The sequence below is a fragment of the Bidens hawaiensis genome, unplaced genomic scaffold, assembly GCF_021521415.1.
Source record: "Bidens hawaiensis isolate Kalapana, Puna unplaced genomic scaffold, B.hawaiensis_p1.1 tig00033516_1, whole genome shotgun sequence".
NCBI classification, from domain to species: Eukaryota; Viridiplantae; Streptophyta; class Magnoliopsida; order Asterales; family Asteraceae; genus Bidens; species Bidens hawaiensis.
In genome coordinates, this window is record NW_027495747.1 from 68,429 (window position 1) to 95,042 (window position 26,614).

The 26,614-nt window shown below is 34.0% G+C and overlaps 1 protein-coding gene across 2 annotated transcripts; it reads left to right on the forward strand.

Moving 5' to 3' along the window:
• Positions 1-4,518: 4,518 nt before the first annotated feature.
• On the forward strand, positions 4,519-9,424 carry LOC143584956 (uncharacterized). 2 transcript variants are annotated; one of them, XM_077066866.1, is made up of 6 exons: positions 4,519-5,121; positions 6,401-7,190; positions 7,265-7,704; positions 7,786-8,603; positions 8,697-8,765; positions 8,855-9,424. In XM_077066866.1, exons 1-6 carry the CDS (start codon positions 4,770-4,772, stop codon positions 9,317-9,319), a joined length of 2,934 nt encoding a protein of 977 aa, XP_076922981.1. In that variant the 5' UTR covers positions 4,519-4,769; the 3' UTR covers positions 9,320-9,424. The 2 variants fall into 2 exon arrangements, with proteins under 2 accessions (XP_076922981.1, XP_076922980.1); XM_077066865.1 differs by having other exon boundaries at positions 7,265-8,603.
• Positions 9,425-26,614: the final 17,190 nt, after the last annotated feature.

Below are 26,614 nucleotides of genomic sequence, written 5' to 3' on the forward strand. Positions count from 1 at the left end.
AAAAAACAAAGAAAATTATTGTTAGTTAGGTTTATTATTTTTTTGTTTTATATGATTGTTGCAAACTCAATGGGGAATGCTAGAGATTATTATTAGTTAGGTTTATTATTATATGTTATGGATGACAGTGTGACATTTGTATTCAACTTCTCTATAACTAACGAGACTTTCATTATAATTATTTGAGCTTGTTAAGTTTAGCAGTATTTTTTTAAAGTCTTTTGCAATTAAAGACACTTTCATGACTATCAACAGTCAAACCGTTAAGACAATTTTAGTCAACTTTTTGACTAAACTTTCATTTCATGTTAAATTCAAATTATAGGTACATGGGTCCAAGTTGTTAGCTTTTTGCTATGGATATATTGCTAATTATCAAATAATTATAAAAAAAATGAATCGAAACAAAGTATGTAACACCTTGACGAAAGGGTGATATCTTACTACTCTAATAAAAGGCTACTATATTTTGCCACTTGTCATCCTCTCATCACTCCTCACATTTTTAACCCATATTTACTAATTTAACTCATATTCACTAAAATGGTATTAATTCAGATCAACCCGCCCAACTAATATTATTCGGATATGTATATTTTTCAATCAATTTGTTTCCCCTTCCAAATAAAAAAACCATACGCTGCAGACCCTCAATAAGGCATCGTGACCCCTTCGTTGACAATCCGCCATTACTTCGATGCCTTCTCCCTTATCTGATTAAACCTACGGGACTGTTCATCTCCACCACTGCTATCGTTCATCTCCACTGTTGCTTCAGATCGTTTCATTGTCTCTTACTGTTATGTAAATTTACATAACCCGACTTCATAACTGTTGGTGCCTACCGCGAATCATGGGGTGGGATTAAAAGAAGAGAAAAAGGACCTTTGAATTTGATTTGGTGGTGTTATCTAAATGTTTGGTTGATGTTGATTGTTATCGAATATGTTTTTAATTAATATATTATCTTCACATATCTTTTTAATTAATATGTATATAGTGTCCGTTCTTATGCTTTTTGTCATCATGATATCATGTTTGTTAATAATAAAGTTATTTAAATTATAACTATAATTAAGACTTAGGATGTTAGTGAGTGGACTATCCATCTGCGGATTCACAGCAATGGCAATTCACTATCTGATGCTAATCAGCTTCGTGGAGTATCCATTCCCGATATTCATTTTGTTGGGTAACCTAACCACAACATTTTCTTATTTTTTAAGAGCTAGATTTACTTTTTTTTTTCCTATGGTTTAACTACTTTGGTACCCAGCCTGATCAATAACCACTTGAATAACTCTGTTAGATTTTTCAGTTAAGCAGAAGGGCATTTTTGTTATTTTTATTAAAGGAATGTTTGAGTTAAATATACTTAACTTTTATTATTATGATACTCAAGTATTTAAACCTCAGATTTATGATTTATGATATCAAACGTGCAATTGCTTTGAACTTTTGAACTTCTCGATTGGGTCAACCGTCAACTCATGTTTGGATTGAAAAATTCGCGTTTGACGATAATTTATATATGAAACTATATTCATCATTCACTCACAAACCAACCCGGCACGAGCCGCTCATTTTTACCGGTTTATTAGTTGTTGATGTGTTTAGGTTTCATATTTTTGTTTCAATAATAACTAACTTATTTTGGTAAATTTTTTAATTTCCACTTTGCGTTATGCATCTACGTAAACATGATGATATTCATTTTATTTTTTATATAGGAGATTTAGTAGCACAAGGTACATCAATATATAGATGTTCATCATTTTTGCAACTACACAATTTCCATGGAGATTACTTCAACGCAGATCCCAACAACACTCTGCACATACATGATCTTCAAATGGTAGATAAGGTACATGAACTTATGGTTTCTAACCAATAAAAAAACTTATTTCTTACAAGCATTTAAAACTTCATACCAATGCATCAAAATATAATGATTTGTTTACTATGACTTTCAGGTATAGTTACATAACAACAATACTTTGTGGATACATGATCTTCAAATGGTAGATAAGGTACACGAACGATCTATTGATAATGGATCAATAGAATGATGACATGTATCAAAAAGATGTTGTTTTAATAGTATTGGTAGATTTGTGTAATCTAAGTTATGTAATTTTAGTGTAAATTGTAATTGTATATAATATATGATCATTTTGTTAACTATATTTCACTTAATGGTTAAAATACAAAATTTTCATCAATTGTCCGTGTAATAAACAGGCCTCAAACTAGTTGTCTTATATGATTGCGACTTGCAAGTCACAACCAAAACTCATTAAAGTCTTATAAAACATGTGCCTTTAGTTGAGGATTTACAATTTAGTCAATATACATATTTTTATGTAGTTATGCACAATATTACAGTTCATGTTGAATTTTCATAAGACATTATAATTGTTGGCTCAGATGTAGGGATGGCAATGGGTCGGGTCTGGTACGGGTCTAGGTATTCTCAGACCCGGACCCGATTATAAAACCCCGTCTCAGACCTGTCCCAGACACGTCGGGTATTTATCGGGTAAATACCCATCTGGTATCGGGTATACCTGTTAGTTTATTAAAAATACCCGTCGGGTATGTCCGACTCAAATCCCATCGGGTTTTCTTCGGGTTTTGAAAATACAACACAAACAAAATTATTTTACTAGTTTCATGATACACTCAATTCAACAAAAAGAAAAAAATGTACCAAAAAATATATAAAAAAGATCTACGTAGTTTATAGAGGATGAGTGAGTGACGGGATGTAATACAATCAATATATGTATATAATATAATTTTAATATTCATGGAGGACACACAAAGGACAATTGAACACAAATACCATTTTTTTATTGTACTATGTGTCTATGTGTGTGTGTGTATATAATTATATCGGGTATATAATCGGGTAAACGGATCCATATTATCAGGTAATCGGGTATAATAGAAATCCCAGACCCGTCCCATATCCTAATGAGACGGGTAAGATCCGTCCCAATTATGTCGGGTATCGGGTATTCCCATCAGGTTCGGTTTCACTGCCATCCCTACTCAGATGCGACTTGTAAACACGATCCACCTTAAAAAGTATGAACAAAAAGTTCAACACTTAAGTTAGACTTGCAAAAGGAAAACACGCACAATGAATCATCAACCAAACAACCCTATTTAACCTAGACAAAAACCTAAACATACTAGAATACTAATTGCTACTTTCTAGACAATTTAAATAATAAAAGCAACCTTGCAAAGTAATCCAAAATAGGTAACTCCAAACAAAAACTGAACCAACTTAAACTCAAACTCAACTAAACTTACAATTTAGCCCCCCCAATATTCTTTTAACTTTGTTCCAGAATTAAACTTCCAATAACAACTACTCGTCTTATTCACTCACAATTCTTCATGAGGATTAAATAAAAAACCCTTGGACATTACATTATTACATACATTGTAAAATAGATAGACGAATAATTATCAAACCATATCAACAATACAATTCAAGATACGATGATCTATCATATGCTAAAGGATAAACTCAAATTCTGTACTTTTATTCTTATCAGGATCAAAACTCACAACCTGACAACCTTGATATAAACTCTTCTTATGTAAAATAGTAGTATGTAAAAGCATCATTTAAACATATCATGATTCTAATATGTACTTTCCGAGACTGTCAATGTTAAAAATGAAACAAACAAGGAAAATAAAAGGATGCATGAAGATAGGATAAAAATGCACGCGGAATATGACACGATGCACGATGAGAGGACAAAATGCAATTGGAGCGGGAACGAGAAAAGGATACGAAGTTCCTCGCGAAGGATCTATCTCATCTACAACCGAATGTGTTGGCTTTTTTGGAGAAGAAAATTGAAAGGATCCTAGCCAAATTCGCGAACAATGAATAAGAGGAGGCCGATGACGTGAACAACGATGCAGACGACAACTATAAGTTTTATTTTAGTTAATTAAGTAAGTTATTATATGTTTTTAATAAGGTTATTTTAATTGTTCTTTTCTTTTTAATTTTATTAAAAAAAAAAGTTTAAAGCCCTTTGGACAACAAACCATAGAAGAACAACATAAAGAGAATAGAAATTAAGAGAATAGAAGGGGCTTTGTTGTTCCCATATTCACGTGACAGTAACGTGACCCTATAAAGATACAATTTCCAAAATCGATAGCCTAATAACCAACCATCTTAGGCTATGTTTAGTGGGGCTTGGGTTTGGGCGAGAAGGTACGCGAACACTGCCCCCTGGGCGATGTTTAGGCGAAATGGGGTGCGGGCGATGAGTTCTTCTCGCCCAACATGTCTGTGTGTTTTGTTTCTTTAGAAGCAAACGATTAGTTTTGTCTAGTAAACACCGAGAACAAATGATTACCATAATAATCATGAGTATTATTTAGAAACAAAAGGGCATTCTGGTCACATCACTACTACTACTAGTACTTAATTACCAAATTTACCCCTAACAGCAGTTGTAAATCACAAAATATAACAATTCGCCTCCTTTCTCTCTACAAAATTTCAGATTCCAATCGCATTCTTCTTCCTCTGCATCTCGCCGTCGATTATTATTATTATTATCATCATTTTCCGATCGGATTCAATTCAATTCGGATCCAATTCAACACTCCAGATTCGATTAATTAGGGTTTTGAAATTTGAAGACGAGAATACAATAATAATACCTACAGGAAGAAGTTAGGGTTTTGAAATTGTGCATTCAGTTATTATCATTATTGTTATTATTATTATGCCGAGAAGTTCGAGAAGCAAATCGCATAAGCAGCAGAGTAAACACAGTTCCGATGAGGATGTCAAAATGAAGGATAGGAGTAGTAATGGTGGGAGTGACAGGTGGAATGGTGGGAGTATTGATGATAAAGAGAATAATAAGGAGTCGGTGAAAGTTGTCGGTGAATCGAAGAGTAGTAGGAGGCATGATGGTGATGACAAGGATAAGAGGAAGTATGACAAGGAATCGGGGCGGAAGGAGAGGGAATATAAGGAGTCGAAGGATAAGGATCGGGGACGGAAAGGTCACTCGGATAAGGTCGGGGCGCAAGGTGAGAGTCATTCGAGCAAAAGAGGAAAAGAAATCACTGGTAAGAATTGTTGTTATTTTGGTATGTGCATTGTGTATATGTAAATTGCTTTTGTTAAAAACGCCTGATTCGAATATTCGAAGCTGCTATAGTGCTATGCAATTAATATGTGATATTGTGATGCATAGTCAGTGGTAGTTCTGTGGGCCGTAAAATCATTTAGTAGCTCTCTATCATTGTGTTACGATTTTGATGCCAAGCAGCATTACTTATAGTTTTTTAGTGAGGTTATAAGTTCATATGACTCCTGAACTTTGTTAAAATTGCACAATCTTTGTTGCCATCTGGATAGGATCGTCATCAGTCTTTTCCATTTTATCGAGTTATATAGCTCATAAACAATGGGCCAATGGCAGATATATATATACTAACTAATTGTCTGTATTACTGAATATATGTACCATGTTTCAACTTTTTCTATTAACGCACTAGACTGCAATAACTTGTGTTCTATGGAGTTTGGCTTAGTTTATAGTTTTTAGGTTTCAAGGGGTTTTACTATATCCCTACCTTTGCATTTACACCCTGCCTAGTTTCATCTTACATCTAGGTATCACCAGCTGAAAGCTTATACCTTTTCTAAATTTATGCCTTTTGTGAGCCCATCATGAGGAAAGTAACAAGAATAGTTACTCAACATTAAACAGCCTGAATAACTTTACAGTAAGTAACAAAGGAACAAATTTTTGCCTCCACAGGCTTTCAGGTTCAATACTATGTTTGTTTACATTCAAGCTATTTTTGGAACATTCCTTTTTAAAGCCCTTTTAAGTTCATTCTCTATGACTCCCTTTCATGTTTCCTAACTTTTAACAAGATCAGTAAACATCATATTCAGATCCTATTTGTGTTACTTATAATCTGAAATTCTGATATGGTAGATGTTTCGCCTTGATGTAAACGTAAAGGTGTTTAGGCATATTGAAAATTTCAACCAAGTGCTAGGTATTTTTGTACAGCAAGGACAGTATTTGGACACACTTTAAAACCAACCCTCAAGGCCAGAAATGTCATCGTCTGCCACATGAAAACTCTCATACATGATTTTTGGATAATCTTACAATATAAAGTTGTAGCTATATTTTTACAAGATTTATTATTAAATAAGCCTATTTATATAAGAGAGTGTTATATCAAGTGAGTGTTATAGCGCTGCCAGTGACAAACACAGTTTCTCTAGTCACTATCACATGTCTGATAATCAGTTATTGTGATATCAGAGACGACTAAAACTACCAACTACTTGATTTCTCACTTTTCATTTTACATTTTCTACCAGAATGGCCAATAGAAGAAGAGCTAAGAAATCCCGAGTTGGAAAAAGAGCTCGAGAAGAGGATGAAAAAAAGAGGAGAAGCCTCTAGTGACAAAGATAAGTATCAACATAGCATAAAAGAAACTGAAGATAGACGACTGTCTTCAAGATCCGATCGTTCCAAAGACGAAAGACATAAAAATGAAGAATATGGTGACATCAGAGAAACCCGACAAAAGGACGAAAAACACCGGGAGGACAATGAACGCGATAGGAAAAACCGGGATGTTAAACACCGAGGCGAAAGTGAAAAATCTAGCAAACACAGGGATGATAAATACCGTGAAGATAAGTATAGTGAAGATGGTTATAAAGAAACCAAATACAAAGATGATAAATATATTGAAACTAATGATAAAGATGAAAGAAGCCGGGACCGGAAACGCAGGCAAGATGACGATAGAGACTATAGACATAAGGAAGAGAAGAGATCACATGATTCCAAGTATCGTGATGCACCTGAACCCAAACGTTTGAGGGATGATAATGCGGTTTATGATGATCGTGTATCTAGATATAAAGATGATAAAGATAGGAGAAGAGTTAATGAGAAAGATGAATCTAGTGACTATAGATCCCGTAGTAGTGTAAAAGAACGATCTGAAGTAGAAAAGAGATCAAGTGCTAAAGATGACTCGGTTTCTGAACGGGGACGACTCGATTCTCGTTATGCTGATGTGGAAGTTACCACGAGTCATACTCGTCGTAGGAGTTCTCCTAGCGGGAGTTCTTATTCAACAAGAGATCACCACCGGTAAATTTTATTATCTTTTTCTAAAAATTTTATTTTCTGACTTTGAATCATGAAGAATGTGCAACATTTTTCAGGACTTCAAAGCAAGAAGAAACCAAGTATTCAGATTATGCTTATGAAGAGTGTGCTCGATATAATGTTCACTCGAGCAGAGATTACAATTCTGCCCCTGGGCAATCAGATAAGAAAGTGACCTCAAAGGATGATAGTTACAGGGGTGGTGATTTACAGGGTGAAAAACGGATGAGGCCTGAATCACGTTCTTCCCCACAAGTTGATAAATCCCCGTCATCAAGTAACGAACACAGGAATATAATTAAATCTGATGCTAGAAAGAATCTTGATCATGAAAAATCTGGCCTGGGCCTGCGTGTTGGTGGTTCTAAAGATACTTTTAAGGACGGTAAAGGAAGCCGGGAATTGAACGAGGCACACATAAATAACGACTTTTCACATGTTGATAACGATAATTTATCGGCTTCGTCACCGTACTCAAGAAATTCTCATTTATCTGGTAATTCAAAGTTTCTTTTACCACCTCCATCTCCGTCTACTTTTAAAGCAGGAACTGATGGCTCCTTTTTTGGTTTTACAGAAGATGATAGAAGTAAGTCAAACAATCGGCACCGGAGGATGGCTGACCAGCATATGAATAGAGGTCAAAGTCAAATGCATAGTCAAATTCAAAGTCAAAATCAAGGTAATTGGAAAAACGTACCGAATTGGCCTCCACCGATGGCAACTGGTGGCTACATTCCGTTCCAGCATGTTCCACCGCCCATGTTTCATCCGCTTATGCAGCAATTCCCACCACCAATATTTGGTAGACCACCAATGAAACTTAACCCTGGTTTACCTTATCCTGTTTCTGACCATGGTAGACCGGTTGGTTGGAGGAATCAACTGGATGAATCGGTTGCACCTCCTTTGCACGGATGGGATGCAAATAATCCTGTATTTGGTGATGAATCTCACTTGTATGGTAGGCTTGATTGGGACCGTAGATCCCAAGGGTGGGACCAAAGTGGTGAGATGTGGAAGGGTCAAAATGCTGAAAACATGGGTCAACAGAAAGACGAGTATCCAGGTCACAGACCAAATGATGAAAATTTGACCAGGCCGAGAGGTCAGCCTGATGAGAATGAGCAGAACCAACTTGATATCCAGCCTGAGACCTTGAATCTTGATAAAAACGGGCCCAATGCTCAGAAACCAACTGGAAGCCCAAAAAACGTTGAGGTTGTTAAGGAGGACAATACTGCTATCATCACCTGGTCTTATCTTTCTAGGGTTGATGTATCAAAAGATCTTACTCAACCTGAGTTGTATGACCAGTGCATCAGCATGATGGATTTGGATCCGGAAGATTTTAGTCAACCTGTTGATTTTGACTGCAAAATTTTGTATTTAGAGGTGACGATTGTGACGACGTTTCTCTAAATTCATTCAAATTACCATTTTCGACTTAAATGCATCTAATTAATTCCTTTTCTATATATGTTACAGGAGAGTGTAGAAGCCAATGTTACCGATAGTGCTTCATTGTTTACTGCCATAAATGATTCTGTTTTTCAGGTTTGTTACTTTAGAACCCAAAACCAACCTATGACACTTTATTTGCTGTGGTTTTAATTTGTGAGTAATTTTATTTTTGTGCATTTCAGAAAGCGATGTTTCTGTACTATAAGCAAAAAGACGAGTTAAATCCAACGAATACTGATAAGGATAAAGGCGGTTCAGATGATGATGGCAAACCAGCAGAGGCGGCGGCTGATGTGGACACAGTTATGGAGGTTAAAAAAGAAAGTGATGAACCGCCAAATAAACCCGAGGAGCCGGCGGGTATGGAGGTGGATCATGCTGTTGTAAAGCAAGAGGAGGCACCCGAGTCTAGTGTGGTTGAAGTCAACGAGAGTCTTCCACCGTCTGCTTCTGGTGGCTTGTTACCTTGTAAGATTGAAGATGAAACCAATGATGGTGACAAGAATGCTGTTGGTGGTGATGGTGAGTCATTGGTGTTATCTGATGTGTCAACTGCTGAGGTGGCAGTAATGCCAGCAGAGTCAATTGAGTTTGGGTCAGTAAATCTTAATCGGATACATCATCTTTCTCCTGAAAGTACACATTGAGACATTTTTTTAATATTTATGCTTTTAAAATGCCGTCCCTTGGCCTCGTTTTTTCTAGCTTATTATCCTTGCTTCTTGATTAATAAAACTTCTAGCTTTCGCCTGTGTAGTCTTTTTATTTGCTTTTTTCAGGTAAGTTTATAACCGGCTGGTAATTACGGGCTCTATTGGGAGCCATCTTGGTTCTTTCTTGGTGACGCCTTATTGGGTGAGTATCACAATAAAAAATATGCTTGGTGGTAAATAACTCGAAACCTTTAATTTTAAAAGCGTCGTTTTTTCAAAAATATATATTAGTTTGTTTGGTTTCTGGCCTGGTCATACGTGGTCTAGTTTTGATTTAAATTTTTGTGGTTTTGGTCCGAGTTTTGTAATCGCTAAATTGGACCACAAAACAAAGGATAGCTGAAAAGGAGAACTTAAATAACTCAAAACCTTTGTGACATGTTTTTGGAGATGGTACCCTTTACAAATGTTTTTGATCACTCAGGTGTACGGCTGTTTAAATAGCCGGTAAAACTTATTTCGAGAAAAACTCGTTCTAAAATCATATAAATAGGCGAGTGGAGGTGAGTAGTCTTGTTTTAAAACTCCTACGAGGTGAGCTTTCTCGTTTGGCTTGCTCAGAAAAACAACTCTTTAGAAAAACAAAACCACTCACTCGACTCTTTTTTTTGTTAAACAATGCACAATTCGAGTCAAGTTAATTTTTTTAACTTCAACGTTTAGCACTTTAGCTTCAGCTGGATCGTCTTCTATTCTCATTAAATAGCCGTTGTTAGGTGATTGTCGTGTGTCGACCTACACATGCGTTGGTACCATTTTTATTTACTTCATGTGTCTCATTTTATAGAAGTACCAAAATTGTTTTCTAAATTTGGCCCTCCTTCAAGAGCGCACCATAAAACGTGGTTTTTTCTTAGACCGAGAGATCCATGAGTCTAGATCCTGATGCATTTTCAATTTAGTTTAGAACTTTAGACGAATAAAGCAAAACTAGGAATAAAAATTGGTTGTCAACTTTCTTGGGTAAACAATTACTATTGGTAATAAATTGTAAGAGTTTTTGACAAAATTGGTTGACAATTGGTTGCAAAATTACAACTTAGATTATTAACAATTTAACTTGTGTTTTTCATTCACATCTCTATACTTATTTTCGAAATCATCTTTCACTCAATTTCGTCAATATATTATGAGGGTCAAGTTATTCTATAAAGGGAAACAAAGATGATAATGATTTGTAGTCATACAAAAAATTTTAAAAAATAAAAATAAAAAATCTAACTCAAAATTTAATTAAAAAATCGAAAAAGAAAAAACACAAAAATGTTTCCACCGTCTTTCTCGTTCTCATAAAAAAAACACAATGGTAAGTGAGACAAGTCCTCGTGTCTTTTTGTTTATCATTGTGTTTTGTGTTTATTTCTGTTATTGATTGTGTCCTTTTTCCTTGACATTGTGTCTTTTTTCTTTATATTGTGTTATATTACTCAACATTGTGTTATATTTTGCGATCTATTGTGTCTTTTTTAGTTATAATTGTGTCTTTTGTTCATTTTCGTCATTGTGTCTATGATCTCGGCATTATGTCTTTTCGTAATTTCTTTTTGTATTTTTTAATATTTTTTTAACGGGAATGATGGCAGAAACATTTTAGTTTTCTAATTTTTTTCGTTTTTTATTTATATTTTGAGTTATGATTTTTTTTTTAATTTACTTTTAAGGAGTTTTTTATATGGTCACAAATCTTTCTCACACTTGTCATTTTTGTCTTCTTTGTATTTAACTTTTCCTTATTACATACCTCTGCATCTCATTCTTTCAGTTACAAACGCTACTAAAAATAAGAGTAATAAATTGTCCCAAAATATGAGATTAAGAAGTTAATTGATAACTTAATCCACATTTAGGGGAAAAAAAAGATGAAATGCCAATTTAGATTAAAACCCTAATATTTTCTAAAATTATAGGGATGAAACTTTAGGAGGAAGAAAATTACGCGAAGAGAAAAAAAAACCCTCAAAATACTATGACTTTTAAATTTCTTAAATTAAATGAACATTGAAGCATGACTCTATCAAGACATTTCTTGTTGATAACTAAGTTAACGATGTTACTCATCAATGATTGAGTTACATCGTTTCTCGTCATTGATCAGGGTATGTTGTGTCTCGACAATAATTGTACCACGTCGTTTTAGTCGTCCCGAGCTTGAAATCTAACTTTATATATTACTACGACTATGATATTTGAGGTCACAATCTTGGAGGACGAACCTCCTGAGATCATGATATTGAGATATTATAGAAACATATAATACATTAGTTTTTACCCCCCGTATTACGGGGGTTATTTTATATTGTTTGTTTTAATATTTATTTATTTTTTGAATTTATATTTTTTTATTGTATCAAATTTAATAATATACTTATGGTTTGATGATAAGTTGTTTCACATGAGATGTTATAACCCGGTTTAAAATCTATATGCTTTTGATGAGACCCGAGACCCGTTTATTTTTTTACTATAAAATTGGTTTTTTTTAATTATAAATAATATTTATGAAAGTTAATAATATACCTATGGTTTGATGAGACCCAAGACCCGTTTATTTTTTTTACTATAAAATTGGTTTTTTAATTTAAATAATATATATCTTTTTTAAAATAAATAAGATATTAATTTTTAGCATATCCTATTTTATAGGATTTTTACATCATTAATTTAGTGAGAATAATTTTTTATTTAATGAGATGTTATAACCCGTTTAAGGAATATCTGGGTTTGGTAAGATCCATACCCATGAATTCGGGTCAAATGCATTAGAAGCCTCAATTTAAAAATCAAGCAAATCTGGTGACTCCAAAAAAGGGGGGGGCGACCACATCGCGACACCTAAGATTTTTGGATCTTCGTTTATATATATTACTAGTTTTTATCCCCCGTATTACGGGGGTTGTTTTATATTATTTGTTTCTAATATTTATTTATTTTTTGAATTTTTATCTCTTTTTGTTGTATGAAAGTTAATAATATACTTATCGTTTGATGATAAATTGTTTAACAAATAAATGAGATATTATAATCTGGTTTAAAAGTTATATGGGTTTGATGAGATCAAAGACCCGTTTATTTTTTTTTACTACAAATTGGTTTTGTAATTATAAACAATATATATTTTTTAAACAAATCATATAGTAATTTTTAGTATATCCCTATTTTATAGGATTATTATATCAAATATTCGGTGAGATTAGTTTTTAATTTAATGAGATGTTATAACCCGTTTAAGAAATATATGGGTTTGATAAGACCCATACCCGTGAATTCGGGTCAAATGCACGAGAAGCCTCCATTTAAAAATCAAGCAAATCTGGTGACTCCAAAAAAGGGGGGAGCGACCACATGGCGACACCTAGGATTTTTGGGTTTTCGTTTATATATATTATAGATAGATACAAGCTATGAACCAAAGGTATATATATCTAACTATCTATATAATTGTCTACCATAAAATCATAGGTGTCGCTCTCACATCGTTCCACACCCCCTCTAAAGCCACCAGATTGCTTGATTTGTAAATGGTAATCTCTCATTGATTTAGCCCGGTTTTAACCCATTTACCTTAGCCGGGTCATAACGTCTCACCACCCCTTTATTTGTGTAACCCTAAAATCAATCTTTCCCATCATCATTATCATCTATCCACCCTTCGACTCCCTCAGACCTCGCAAACAGCTCACCCCCAAAAATACATTTATCATCATCATCATACATCAGTACCTCTAATTATTATTTTCTTTTCTTCTTTGGTGGGTTGGTGACTTCTATTTTTGAATTATATTCTTTCTGATTATTGTATTTTTTATTTACACGCTGCCGTTAACCTAATCTAACTCAACGATGTTTCTTTAATCGATTAAATTTGGGTAATTTGTATTTGTATTTCAATTTTGTTATTTGGATGACTTTGTAAATTGTTGTAGTTTCAATCATGATTAGGGTTTTTAACTGTAGTTATTTTTTATGTTATCTGTTCATTCTGCTTAGATTTACATTTATGTTACTTTTGAGTATTTGAAGTTGATAATCTCATGCTCAATTAACCAAGGAGATGCAGATTAATGTTTTTAGTTGATTTTAGGAATAAATTTGTTAGGTTGTTCATAAAATATTCTCATTCTCATGTTTTGAATTCCATTTAATACACCCCTAAAATGATTCTTTTTCTTTTTCTTTTTCATTTTTATTCATCTTTAATGCTTTCGTACATGTGAAAAGGTTATATTATAGAAGGAAGTGGAAAATCGTTGCCAAAGTAAACGTCGATAGATTTTGGTTACATTTAGTTTAACTTTTTGCTAAGAGTTTATATCAAACTTATTTTGGTCATGAACAAAAATATGGAATGCTGAACAATAATTACAAAAGTTTCTATTAATTTTTTTGGGGGGGCTTGATTTTCTGTTAGTAATAAAATGTTACTGAAAATAAATTATTTGATTTGCATGAGGGATGATGAGGTTTGCGAAGGTGAAGTTTGCATAAAACATTTAGATGGGTGAGCATGTGGCGATCAAAATTCTTGATAAGGAGAAAGTGTTTAAACACATGACGATCACACATGTGAGAAATATGGCGTTGATCTTTGTTTGACTTTTTTTAGCGATCATATTGAAGTTAGATCATATTGTGTATACGTTGGCTTAGAAAGATAATTTGTTTGTTTTGTTTTGTTTTGTTTTGTTTTATTTTGTTTCGAGTTGCATACTTACAGATCAAATGCGAGATATCGACTATGAAACTGATAGGACACTCGAATGTGATTCGAATGCTTGAGGTTAGTTGGTATGTTTGTGTCTTACTTGTGCTTGCTTTTGTTGTTAAACTTGTAATAAGTATATTTAACTTTAATTTAGTCTATTGTATTTGCCTATAGTCAAAGTCTATGTTTGTTTCATTATAACACACAATTTGATTTTGGATTCTTAAATTGCATATGATATAGTTTTGGGGCGCCCTGAATCCCCAATCCATACTATGTTATGATATTAATTTTTGGGTACCCTAATCCCTAATCCATACTATGTTATGATATTAGTTTTTGAGCACCCTAATTACCAATCCGTACTATGTTAAATATGTTGGAATTACGTATGCCCGAGACACATATTTATATTAATGTGGCTAACTGTGTTTGATCCAAGTCGGGTCATACCCAATAACAAGCTAGACAACACCAAATGTATTCTTTTAATGATTTGATCATTTAAACGAATACCGAACACTACGCGTTTAGAAAATTGGTTTTCTAAACAAACACACTTGAGGATTTAAATAAATTATTTGGATAATTTGTTTATATAAATTAATTATTTAATTGGTTAAATAATTAAGATAGCATGTATGTTTTATAAAATTAGTTTTATAAAATATGAGATGGAGATGTTTTAAATGTTAAAACACAAAACAAAAAAAAAAAAAAAAAAAAGGAAAACAAACAAAACCGGCCACCCATGTGGGGTGGTGGTTTTACCCAATCAAACTCTTTGGTTCCTTTTAATCCTCCATTTTCCCATACATGCATTTTGTGTCTTGGGTTTTGTTATTATTCAAGAGTTGAATCAAGTCACAAACACTCTCCTTTCTCTCTCAAAAACTCACGGCCATATTGGCTCAAATTGGGAGTTTTGTGAGCTTCAAATTGGTGTTCAAATCCTAGCACAAATTGGTGTTGTTGCTACATAAGCTTGGGGTATACAAAGCTTGAGGGTTTCTCCTTTGCAACCTTGCCATTTGAAGACATCATCTTCTTCATCCATCTACATCTTCTTCAAAAGGTAAAAAGAGGTACATTTACATTATGTGAGCATTTTGTTCTTGTAATATTGATCTTTGGCTTTGGGTTTTAGTTTTACATAATGGTATGTTCAATAACAAGTTTTAAAATATAAGCTTCCGTTGCGTTTTCTAGTTAAATGTGGTTAACTTGACTTTGATAAACTTGTATAAAACCCAACAATGGCATCAAGAGCCGGTTACAAGGACTTATGCTTCTTACATGTTCATAGATTTCGGTTTTTTCATGGGTGAAAAAGGGGTCCGAAATTTTGGTGGATTTTACCCCTCATGGATTTATAAGATCTTGACATGCATGAAAGATCTTAGGAAACCATTAATAACATTTGAATGTTGAAAATAAAAAAAAAATAATAATAATAATTTGGGCCGTAGCCTCTTGGGGGGGGGGGGGGGGGCTGATTTTATTTGGTGATTTTGGGCATTGGTTGCTTAGGTTGCATGCTTAGAACATTTGGTATGTTTGGATGTGTCATAACCGAAACCTAGACCTTGGATGTGTTGATTGTTGTTTGTGTATGTTGATTATGTTTATTATTCAATATGGTTGTAATAATTCATAATCTTAGTCTTGTGTAATTTATTTATTCATAAGTTGGTTTGTAATAAATAGATTAGTTGCATTTTCTTTTTTTTTAGAAAAATATGTATTAGGATACATTTTGTAAAAATTGAAGATGCAAGAATTAGTGGATTTGGGCCTTGGACCGAAATTTTGGGCTTGTTGGGCCTCACCGGCCCATCATGGGATTCAAGCCCATTAGGCCCATAAATTTCACTCTTGGGCCCAAGAAGACTTTTGGAAGTTTGGAGCCCATTAACAAGCCCAACAAGAACACAACAACTTGGAAAGGATACTTGAAGCATTTGGATGCAAGATCAAGTGGGAGTCAACATTCCATCCTTGTGTCATGTTTTATCCCTTAGGTGTGACCTATGACCTATACTTGTTTCGGCTAACAAGTATGGTCAAATTTAGCGGTTTTCGGTTATGACTATATTTTGCATGTGTATGCTTGGTTGTTTGTTTTACTTTATGTAATGTGTGGTTGATAGATATTAGGATATCCAAACCGTCACATAGGAACGACAACAAGCATAAAACGGGTTCTAATATATATTTGGTAATATCGCGTCAATTAGTTTAATTAAATGGGTTTATTAAAACTAAGCGATTACTCACATATAATAAAATTGGTTTTATTATAACTAGAACCTTGAAAATTGGTTTTCAAAATCGCCATATTTCTAAATGCATGTTAGGATATGGCATAATGTTTTTCATACTAGAATATTGGAAAACTTAAAAATCCCTTTTTCATAATTACCAAGGAAACAAGTCTAACACCATCCTTTTGTAAGACACTTAACGTATTAGGAAACTTTAAATGGGATAAAGGTCACCTAACCATTTTAGAGCAAACTAATATACTTAAGGTAATATTAACATATTTGTGGGATAAAGGTCACCTAACCACTTGTATGTTAATCTTACATGTTTATACAAGTAGGACGACTTGAATTGGAAACCATGTGATAAAGGTCACCTAAGCATGGGGTCCAATGGTGTTGATGGGATAAACATGCCAACACGAAATAAGGATTTCGAATGGTCCCATACCTCTAGAAGTTGCAAAGGGTTGCAATTGTCAAGGTTGACTACCTTGTTAAATCAAATAACGGGATAAAGGTCACCTAACCGAAATTTGATTTATCGTTGGATTCTAGAATTTAATTATTATTTTAAAATTTGGAATAAAAGGGTATTAATAATTAAATTGTTTATAATACTAAAATAAAACTTTGTTAAATTTTGTAGATGGCCGCTAACAATGCAAACACCTCTACCCATAACACCCGTAACCTATCCTTAAGAACCATCCTTGAAAAGGATCGTCTAAACCATAATAACTTTATGGATTGGTATCGCAACTTGAGAATAGTTCTCAAACAAGAAGAGATATCATATGTCTTAGACGATCCCATTCCCGATGAGCCTAACGTGGAAGATGAGGAGGCGTATAACGATTGGGTCAAGTACACCAAAGATTCGGTGCAAGCCTCTTGCCTCATGTTAGGGACTATGATTCCCGAAATCCAAAAGGATTTCGAGCATCATGGGGCATACGACATGATAACTCAATTGAAGGAAATGTTCCTTCAACAAGCTAGAGCGGAACGTTTCGAAACGGTTCGAGCGTTTCATGCATGTCGTATGGAGGAAACCCAAAGCGTCTCATCTTATGTCCTAAAAATGAAAAGCTACATTGAAAAGCTTCGCAGGTTGAATTGTCCCGTCTCTAATGAGTTGGCTACGGATTTGATTCTCAACTCTTTGACCAAAAGGTTTGAAACCTTTGTCATGAACTATAACATGAACGGGTGGGACAAAAGCATTGGTGAGCTTCACGCAATGCTAAGAACGGCCGAAGCGGGAATGGGTAAAAGGGTTTTACCCGTTCTAACAATCAATGAAGGGAAAAGGGGACATAACTCCAACCCCAAAGCAAGTGTTGCTAAGGGCAAGGGCCACGTCCAAGGAAAGGGAAAGAGGAAAGCCATCACGCCCATCAAACCGAAGGAAAAGAAGCAAAAGGTTGCGGCGCAAGATCCATGCTTTGAGTGTGGAGAGATAGGTCATTGGAAAAGGAATTGTCCGACCTATCTCAATGCGTTAAAAGATAAGAGGGATGCGGGGCATACCTCAGGTATTATCTTTACTATACATATTGAACTAAATGTTATTTCTTCAAATACATGGGTACTTGATACCGGATGTGGAACTCACATTTGCAATTTGTTGCAGGGGTTCAAAAGAAGTAAACAACTCAACAAAGGGGACATTAGTCTCTTTATGGGCAATGGAGCAAGAGTTGAAGTCCAAGCCCAAGGAGACTACATATTAAAGCTTCCAAGTGGTTTGGAAGTAATTTTGAAGAATGTTTTGTATGCTCCTAAGTTAAGGAGAAACATTATTTCCGTGTCTCTTTTAAAACAATGTGGCTTTGATCTTAAGTTTATTGATTATGATATTCATGTTTTGATGAATGGCATATTTTATTTTAAAGCTATACCCATGAATGGTATATATGAAATAGATCAAAGTGGTATGTCACATAATAGTTCAATGTATAATGTCAACACCAAGAAACTCAAGAAGGACTTGGGTGATTCCTATCTTTGGCATTGTCGCCTTGGACATATAAGCAAGAATCGCATGCAAACTCTTCGCAAGAGTGGTATTCTAGAAACCAATGAGTTTGATTCATTTGATGTATGTGAATCTTGTTTACAAGGCAAAATGACAAAGCAACCCTTTAATAAAACTTTTGAAAGGTCAAAAGAATTATTGGGTATCATACATTCGGATGTATGTGGTCCTTTTAGACCAATGACTAGGAATGGTGAAAGATACTTCATTACCTTTATTGACGATTATAGTCGATATGGTTATGTGTACTTAATGAAACACAAAGATGAAGCTTTTGAAATGTTCAAAGACTTCAAAACTGAAGTAGAAAGACAACTTAAGACAACAATCAAAGTACTTCGTAGTGATAGAGGAGGTGAATACCTAAGTGGTGTTTTTCAAGATCATCTTAAGAGTTGTGGAATTATTTCACAACTTACTCCACCTGGAACACCACAACATAATGGTGTGTCTGAAAGGAGAAATCGTACCCTATTAGATATGGTTCGATCGATGATGGCTAGAAGCACTTTACCTCTATCATTTTGGGGCTATGCTTTACTTTCCGCTGTTCGCATATTGAATATGGCTCCAACCAAGAAAGTGGAGAAGACACCTTTTGAAGTATGGCATGGAAAGGCTCCATCGCTATCATTCTTAAGAGTTTGGGGTTGTAAAGCTTATGTAAAGCAATACACCCCAAACAAATTAGAAGTCCGATCCACTAAGTGTATCTTTATAGGTTATCCTAAAGATGATTTAGGATATTACTTTTACGATCCTAGTGAGCAAAATGTTATTATTGCTCGAAAGGGTAAGTTCTTGGAAACTAAGTTCCTTGAGGAAGGAACTAATAGTAGAACAGTGAAATTTGATGAGGATCAAGAATCACAAGATGATACACAATTGGTTGATACTAGCACTCAACAAGAGGTTGTTGAAAGTGATCAAGTGGTTGATCAAAACACACAAAACGTTCGCAGATCTGGTAGAATTAGCAATCCACCTGAAAAATATGGATTTTTTGTAGAAGGTTGCTACGTGGTAGATTCGGATGAACCGACCACATACCGTGATGCAATGTCCAAGAATGATTGTGACAAATGGCTTGAAGCCATGAACGTTGAGATGCAATCCATGTATGACAACCAAGTTTGGGAATTGGTTGAACCACCACTCAACTCCAAAGCTGTTGGAAGTAAGTGGGTTTTCAAAAGGAAAACTGATATGCATGGAAACTTGGATACTTATAAAGCAAGACTTGTAGCTAAGGGTTTCACTCAAACTCAAGGGGTTGATTATGATGAAACTTTTTCGCCTGTGGCAATGCTTAAGTCTATTAGGATATTATTTGCCATAGCTGCACATTATGATTATGAAATTTGGCAAATGGATGTCAAGACCGCTTTCCTAAATGGATATCTTGAGGAAGATGTCTATATGGTTCAGCCTGAAGGTTTTGTCGATCCGAAACATCCTAATAAAGTATGCAAGTTAAAGAAATCGATCTATGGATTGAAACAAGCATCTAGAACTTGGAATCATCGTTTCGATGAAGAAATCAAAAATTTTGGATTCATCAAGAACGCTGATGAGGCTTGTGTGTATAAAAAGGCTAGTGGGAGTATAATTACCTTCTTAGTATTGTATGTCGATGACATTCTACTATTTGGAAATGACATTCCAACCATGGAAAGCGTTAAGGCTTGGCTTGGAAGTAGATTTTCCATCAAGGATCTTGGTGAAGCTGCCTATATTTTGGGAATAAAGATCTATAGGGATAGGTCAAGGCGCTTGATAGGTTTGAACCAAAGTACATACATTGATAAGATCTTGAAAAGGTTCAAGATGGAAAACTCCAAGAAAGGTTTTGTACCTATTCAAAGAGGGACCATATTGAGTTCAGCTCAATGTCCAAGCTCAAAGGGTGAGCAAGAGACGATGAAACAAATCCCATATGCTTCTGCTATAGGATCCATCATGTATGCGATGATATGTACTAGACCGGATGTGTCATGCGCTTTGAGCATGACAAGCAGATACCAACAGAATCCAGGAGACAGTCATTGGATGGCTGTTAAGAGCATATTGAAATACCTTAGGAGAACTAAGGATATGTTTCTGATATATGGATCTGGTGAGGAGGAACTCGCTATAAAAGGTTACACGGATGCGAGCTTCCAAACTGATCGAGATGATTCTCGATCACAATCTGGGTATGTGTTCACTCTTAATGGAGGAGCTGTCTCTTGGAAGAGCTCAAAACAGGAAGTGGTAGCATTGTCCACTACAGAATCAGAATACATCGCCGCTTCATTGGCAGCTCAAGAAGCTGCATGGTTGAAGAAATTCATTACCGATCTAGGGGTGGTCTCTTCCATTCAAGACCCCCTAGAAATCTTTTGTGACAACGAGGGTGCGATTGCACAAATCAAGGAACCTCGTTCGCACCAAAAGACAAGGCACATAGAGCGGAGATTCAACTACATAAGGGATGAAGTTGAAAAGGGAAAGATATGTATTCGCAAAGTTGGAACTGATCAAAATCTTGCGGATCCATTCACGAAGCTCCTAGAAAGACCTAAACATGAGCGTCATGCGAGTGGCTTAGGACTTCGATATTCTAGTAATTGGATTTGATCTATTTTGTATTAAAGTTTAAAAGACTTTTGTAATTTAACTCTTTTATATGATTATGGAATCTTGAGTTAAATTCTAATTTTGCATGTTTAATCCATGAATAAGTTATCTTATTCTAAAAGTCCGTAGTCGATCACATTTGTGGGAACAAATATGAAGCAAGACTATTATGAACTAGGTTTGGTGGATATTCATAAGAAATGAATATGGAGCATAGGTTTGCTGCCAAAGTTCATAGATATTTGTGGGATACAAATATTGGACTGACCCGCTCTCAATATTACTACATGGAGTCGATTGACTTGATCATTAGTAATCTTGAGTAAAGGAGAATTTCATATTATCCTTAGACCTGAGATGTATATTGGGTCTTGATTTTCACCGAGTATTACACTTTGACTCTCCCCTTCGCTATTCGTAAAAGATGGTACATAAGGATGAGCTCAGGTGGAGTATAAAAGTGATAGTGAGAGGCGTATACAGTCAAGAAGGAATTTGTTCCTCTTATGTGTTGAGAGTTTAGATGTCTAAGGCCTGATAAAGTTGAATTGTAAAGAGAATGATCGCCTATGTCTCTTAGATCCAACATGACATCTAGTAACAAAGGGATATAATGATAGATTCACCTAAATCATATCAAGTAAGGGACTTGAAGGGATGATGTTATTGAATGGCACTTCGTCAAACACATTAGGGGTGGTGAACTGTTGTTAGGCGGTATTCACCACTTGCATTAATTTTCTATGTATCTCGTGCAAGTGGGAGATTGTTGGAATTACGTATGCCCGAGACACATATTTATATTAATGTGGCTAACTGTGTTTGATCCAAGTCGGGTCATACCCAATAACAAGCTAGACAACACCAAATGTATTCTTTTAATGATTTGATCATTTAAACGAATACCGAACACTACGCGTTTAGAAAATTGGTTTTCTAAACAAACACACTTGAGGATTTAAATAAATTATTTGGATAATTTGTTTATATAAATTAATTATTTAATTGGTTAAATAATTAAGATAGCATGTATGTTTTATAAAATTAGTTTTATAAAATATGAGATGGAGATGTTTTAAATGTTAAAACACAAAACAAAAAAAAAAAAAAAAAAAAGGAAAACAAACAAAACCGGCCACCCATGTGGGGTGGTGGTTTTACCCAATCAAACTCTTTGGTTCCTTTTAATCCTCCATTTTCCCATACATGCATTTTGTGTCTTGGGTTTTGTTATTATTCAAGAGTTGAATCAAGTCACAAACACTCTCCTTTCTCTCTCAAAAACTCACGGCCATATTGGCTCAAATTGGGAGTTTTGTGAGCTTCAAATTGGTGTTCAAATCCTAGCACAAATTGGTGTTGTTGCTACATAAGCTTGGGGTATACAAAGCTTGAGGGTTTCTCCTTTGCAACCTTGCCATTTGAAGACATCATCTTCTTCATCCATCTACATCTTCTTCAAAAGGTAAAAAGAGGTACATTTACATTATGTGAGCATTTTGTTCTTGTAATATTGATCTTTGGCTTTGGGTTTTAGTTTTACATAATGGTATGTTCAATAACAAGTTTTAAAATATAAGCTTCCGTTGCGTTTTCTAGTTAAATGTGGTTAACTTGACTTTGATAAACTTGTATAAAACCCAACAAAATATTATTTTAGTGAGACCCATAATTTGTTCGAAATCATGGCCACTTTACGAATCTTTTGATTAAATGATAAAATCAAGCTTGATTTATCACATTATTCATTTTAATTTTATTTTATTTTTAGTCTTTAACTCTAAAAATGCAACTATGTTTAAAGTTTTTACTTTTAACAGACAATGGCATGGATTTTAGATGAATACTTCATGTTTCATGGATACTTGCTTGCTGTTGTTACTGAAAAACCTAGAGTGAGTAACATTAACATATTTAATTTCAAACCCATGAATTTATATTCATTTAGAAACTACATACATTATAGAAAAATGGTAATTTTTTTAGTTTAAAATTAAGGATCTTGATGGATCCCTTAGTAGAGATGCTGTCACTGGAATGGATGTACTCTTTGCTATAGAAGCCCTTCTTAATGATCATAGAAACATGTTGCTGGTCAAAGGTTTGTTATACAGGTAGAATCTTATTATGTTGACCAGTTTCCTGGTGAAAAATTGACCAGACCAAGGGCTGTTTGGTTCATTCAGATCTGAATGAGTCAGAGCTGAATGAGCATCTGTCCCATTCAGCAACAACAGTAAGTCTGAATGATTCAGACCTAATTTTAACCATTCAGATGTTTTTCTGTTTGGAACCAAACAGTCTGAAGTCTGAATGAATCAGATGTTTACATCTGAATGGTTCCATTCAGATGTAAACAAACAGCCCCCATTCTAATGAAGTTTAATTGTTAGTGCATTGGAAATGTTGGTTCGTGGGCTGCTCAACTTATTCTTGAAGGCGGTGGCAAAGTGGTGGTAACGAGTGATATTAGTGGAGCAATCAAGGACAAAAATCGAATTGACATTCCTAGCTTGCTCAAAAATATTAAGGAACACAAAGGTGTCAATGGGTTTTAGTGGTGCTCAAATTCATATGTGAAAGGTATCTATCTTTCTATCCATTGTTGAATTAAACTTGAATAGAGTAATGATTTCACCATGTTTATGTAGTTTCTTAAGGGCAATAGAGGAAGAAAGGGCAATACTTGCTGAATTGGACACTACTAAGCTATAATGGTCGGTTTACCCATTTGGGATGATACTAAAAACCCGTATATGCTGGGCTTCTTCATTGATGTTAATTGGCATAATTTCTTTTTTTTTTTCAAGTGTTCAATGATAAAGAAACCTATTTGGGATGATACTTAAAACTTCCCTTTTGAAATCAGATGGAACTATAGATGGGTTTCATTTAGATTTTTCGTATGTTCCATTCGATTTTCTGGATTAACTGAATGAAGATAATAAAGTTGTTAGAATAATTTATGTGTTTTTTACTTTTTCAGTTGATGCCAAATCCAAGGTTAGCATTTAAAATTTTATTGGTTTAATTTGATTTGATTTTCGTTTCTTACAATTAGCCTTTCTTTACACTAACTATTAGACTTGATCAATTTTGAATTTTGATTCAAGGATGGAATCATGTTTAAAGTCAAGAATGAGTCCACACCTTACTTTTATGTTGTCACATATGTATGCTCATATGGAGATTGATGGCATCTTATTATTATAATTATTATTATTTTGTCGAATGATGATTAGAAAGAGAAAGAGAAGGAAGAAGTTGAAGATGGGAAGAAAAGAGATTCAAAATGGGTTATTTGTTCTGCACGATTGATCTTTTACTCACTGAAGAGAATGTAGACAGAAAGTGTTTAGAATACAACAAAAACTGCACTTTTCACAATATTAAAATGCAGCTAAAACTTCACGTTTTGACAGCTTTGACAACATTAAAATGCAGCGAAAACTGCATTTTTGACAGCCTATAAATGCAACAAAAAAATACACTTTTATAACATCAAAATGCAGTCCAGTTAACTTGATTTTGATTCTGAATGTTTGTAGTTTGTTTGTTCTATTGCTTTGGGAACAGGCCATCCAATGGATGTTGACAATCATGGTTTTGATGAGCTGTTGTATTGGAATAGCTTGCTGATGAAGTCACATAAAAGAGTCAAACACAATGTACAAGAGATCAACATACTATATTATGGAACCAAAGACACCTTCGGCAAGAAACTGTCATGCTTAGCAAATAAATATTATTGCATATGGAAAAGAGTATTAAAAAGGAAAAGACGGTTAAAAGAAGCCAAATGTGAAACAGTTTGGATTATTAGCTTTTTTAGTGAACATTCTTAGCTGCAATTAATATCAACAAAGATGGTTAACTTATGGCCAATATTTCAGTATGTTGTATAATATAAACTACACATGTTATTTTGTAGGAGTAAAACACATGATGCATAAAACATGTTTTTGTACCCCCTCGATAAGAAAAGTCGGAATGGAAAACTTTGGTAAAATTATAAAATAATACCGTCCCAATCGGACAATAATTACAAGTCCAACAAGATGTGAATGAACATATGCAAAAATCAACAGAACTTCAAGCACAAATGACGAGCGAATTAAAAAAGTTGAGAGAGGAATATGCCTCTTAATAGTTTTCCATCAACTGTTTACGAGGAAACCTTACAACTTAAGATGAAGAAGGAAAACATACACTACAATTATATATTCTATTTCTTTCTATCTTTCTAAAATATATTGATTACCTTTGTTTTTTTATAAAGTCCATCTTAAAAAGAATTTGTATACATTCTGATTAAAAAAAAACATATGCCTATTGAGTTTCTTGATGTTATGCTGCAGCTTTGTGATCAATACACATGACTGTCAAATGCTTTGTGATCAATACGCATGACTTTTGGAATTATTAATGTTTGAGTTGATTTGAATTAATTTTTTCAAAAGATCATCGAACAATTGGCTGTTGCGTTTCTTACTACTCTTACAACTTATTCGGTACCTAATAATATTTATTCACTCTATTTATATGGTTAATCAGTTTATGGATTCTATTAATATTCTTTATTCATATATGTATTGTTAATTTTACATCACTTCATTTCGGCATTCTAAACTCTATTAGCACACAAACACGCTAAGCAAACAATAAATTTTATAGTATAAACAAATATACATAAAATAAAATGAAATTTAACGATACTAAAAGTTAACTGGAAAAAAATTATATATCATTAGTGGTATTGTTATTATTCGACTAGGACTCACTCCAACCCAACTATAAGCCTACTCATCTCAATTGAACCAGGTTAACAATAAAAAATATAATGGACTTAACAAACTAATATATACGTATTAAAATAACACAAAACTATGTTGAAAAATAAAAAATCAGTATAAAAGTAAAATAACAAAAATATATATATCAAGATGATTAAAAACAAAAATCTAAATTAATCCCCGTAACACGAGGGCTAAAAGCTAGTATACATATGTGTATAAATGTTGGTAAAATCAAAAGAACAAAGCAAAAGTATTAAATATTTATAAAAAAAATTAGCCACACAGGCACATACTGACATACGTGATACGACATACCTGTTTCAAAATTAAAATCAAAAGCTATAATTAAAAAAAAAAACTCAAAAACTTTTGAAAAGATGATGGTGCCCCATTTAAGAGGTGACAGCTAACACAGCTCTATTGAATCTTAGCTACCAGAAATTGCACTAAAGTCCTTTAACTATACAAAGTTTTTCAGTAAGAACCTTATATTTATATTTTGTTATTTGCTTTTTAAAAAAAACAATAAGTTAAAAATGCGTTTGGAAATCACAATTTTTTTTGGCAATTTGGAAATATATAATCCCACATTTTGTGTATAGACCGAAAATAATCATTACCAGCGGTCCAACCTTTCAACTATTTTTGTTTCAGTGAACTTCCGTTACAAAAACACTTAAGTTAATTTTTTTTTCGAGTTTCACCGATGTTTTAGGGTTTTTTTTATTGGAAGAATGATACGAGTCGACTGGTGTAAAACTTATCTTGAAACGGTGATCCAAACGATGAAACAGTGTTTCAATTCAG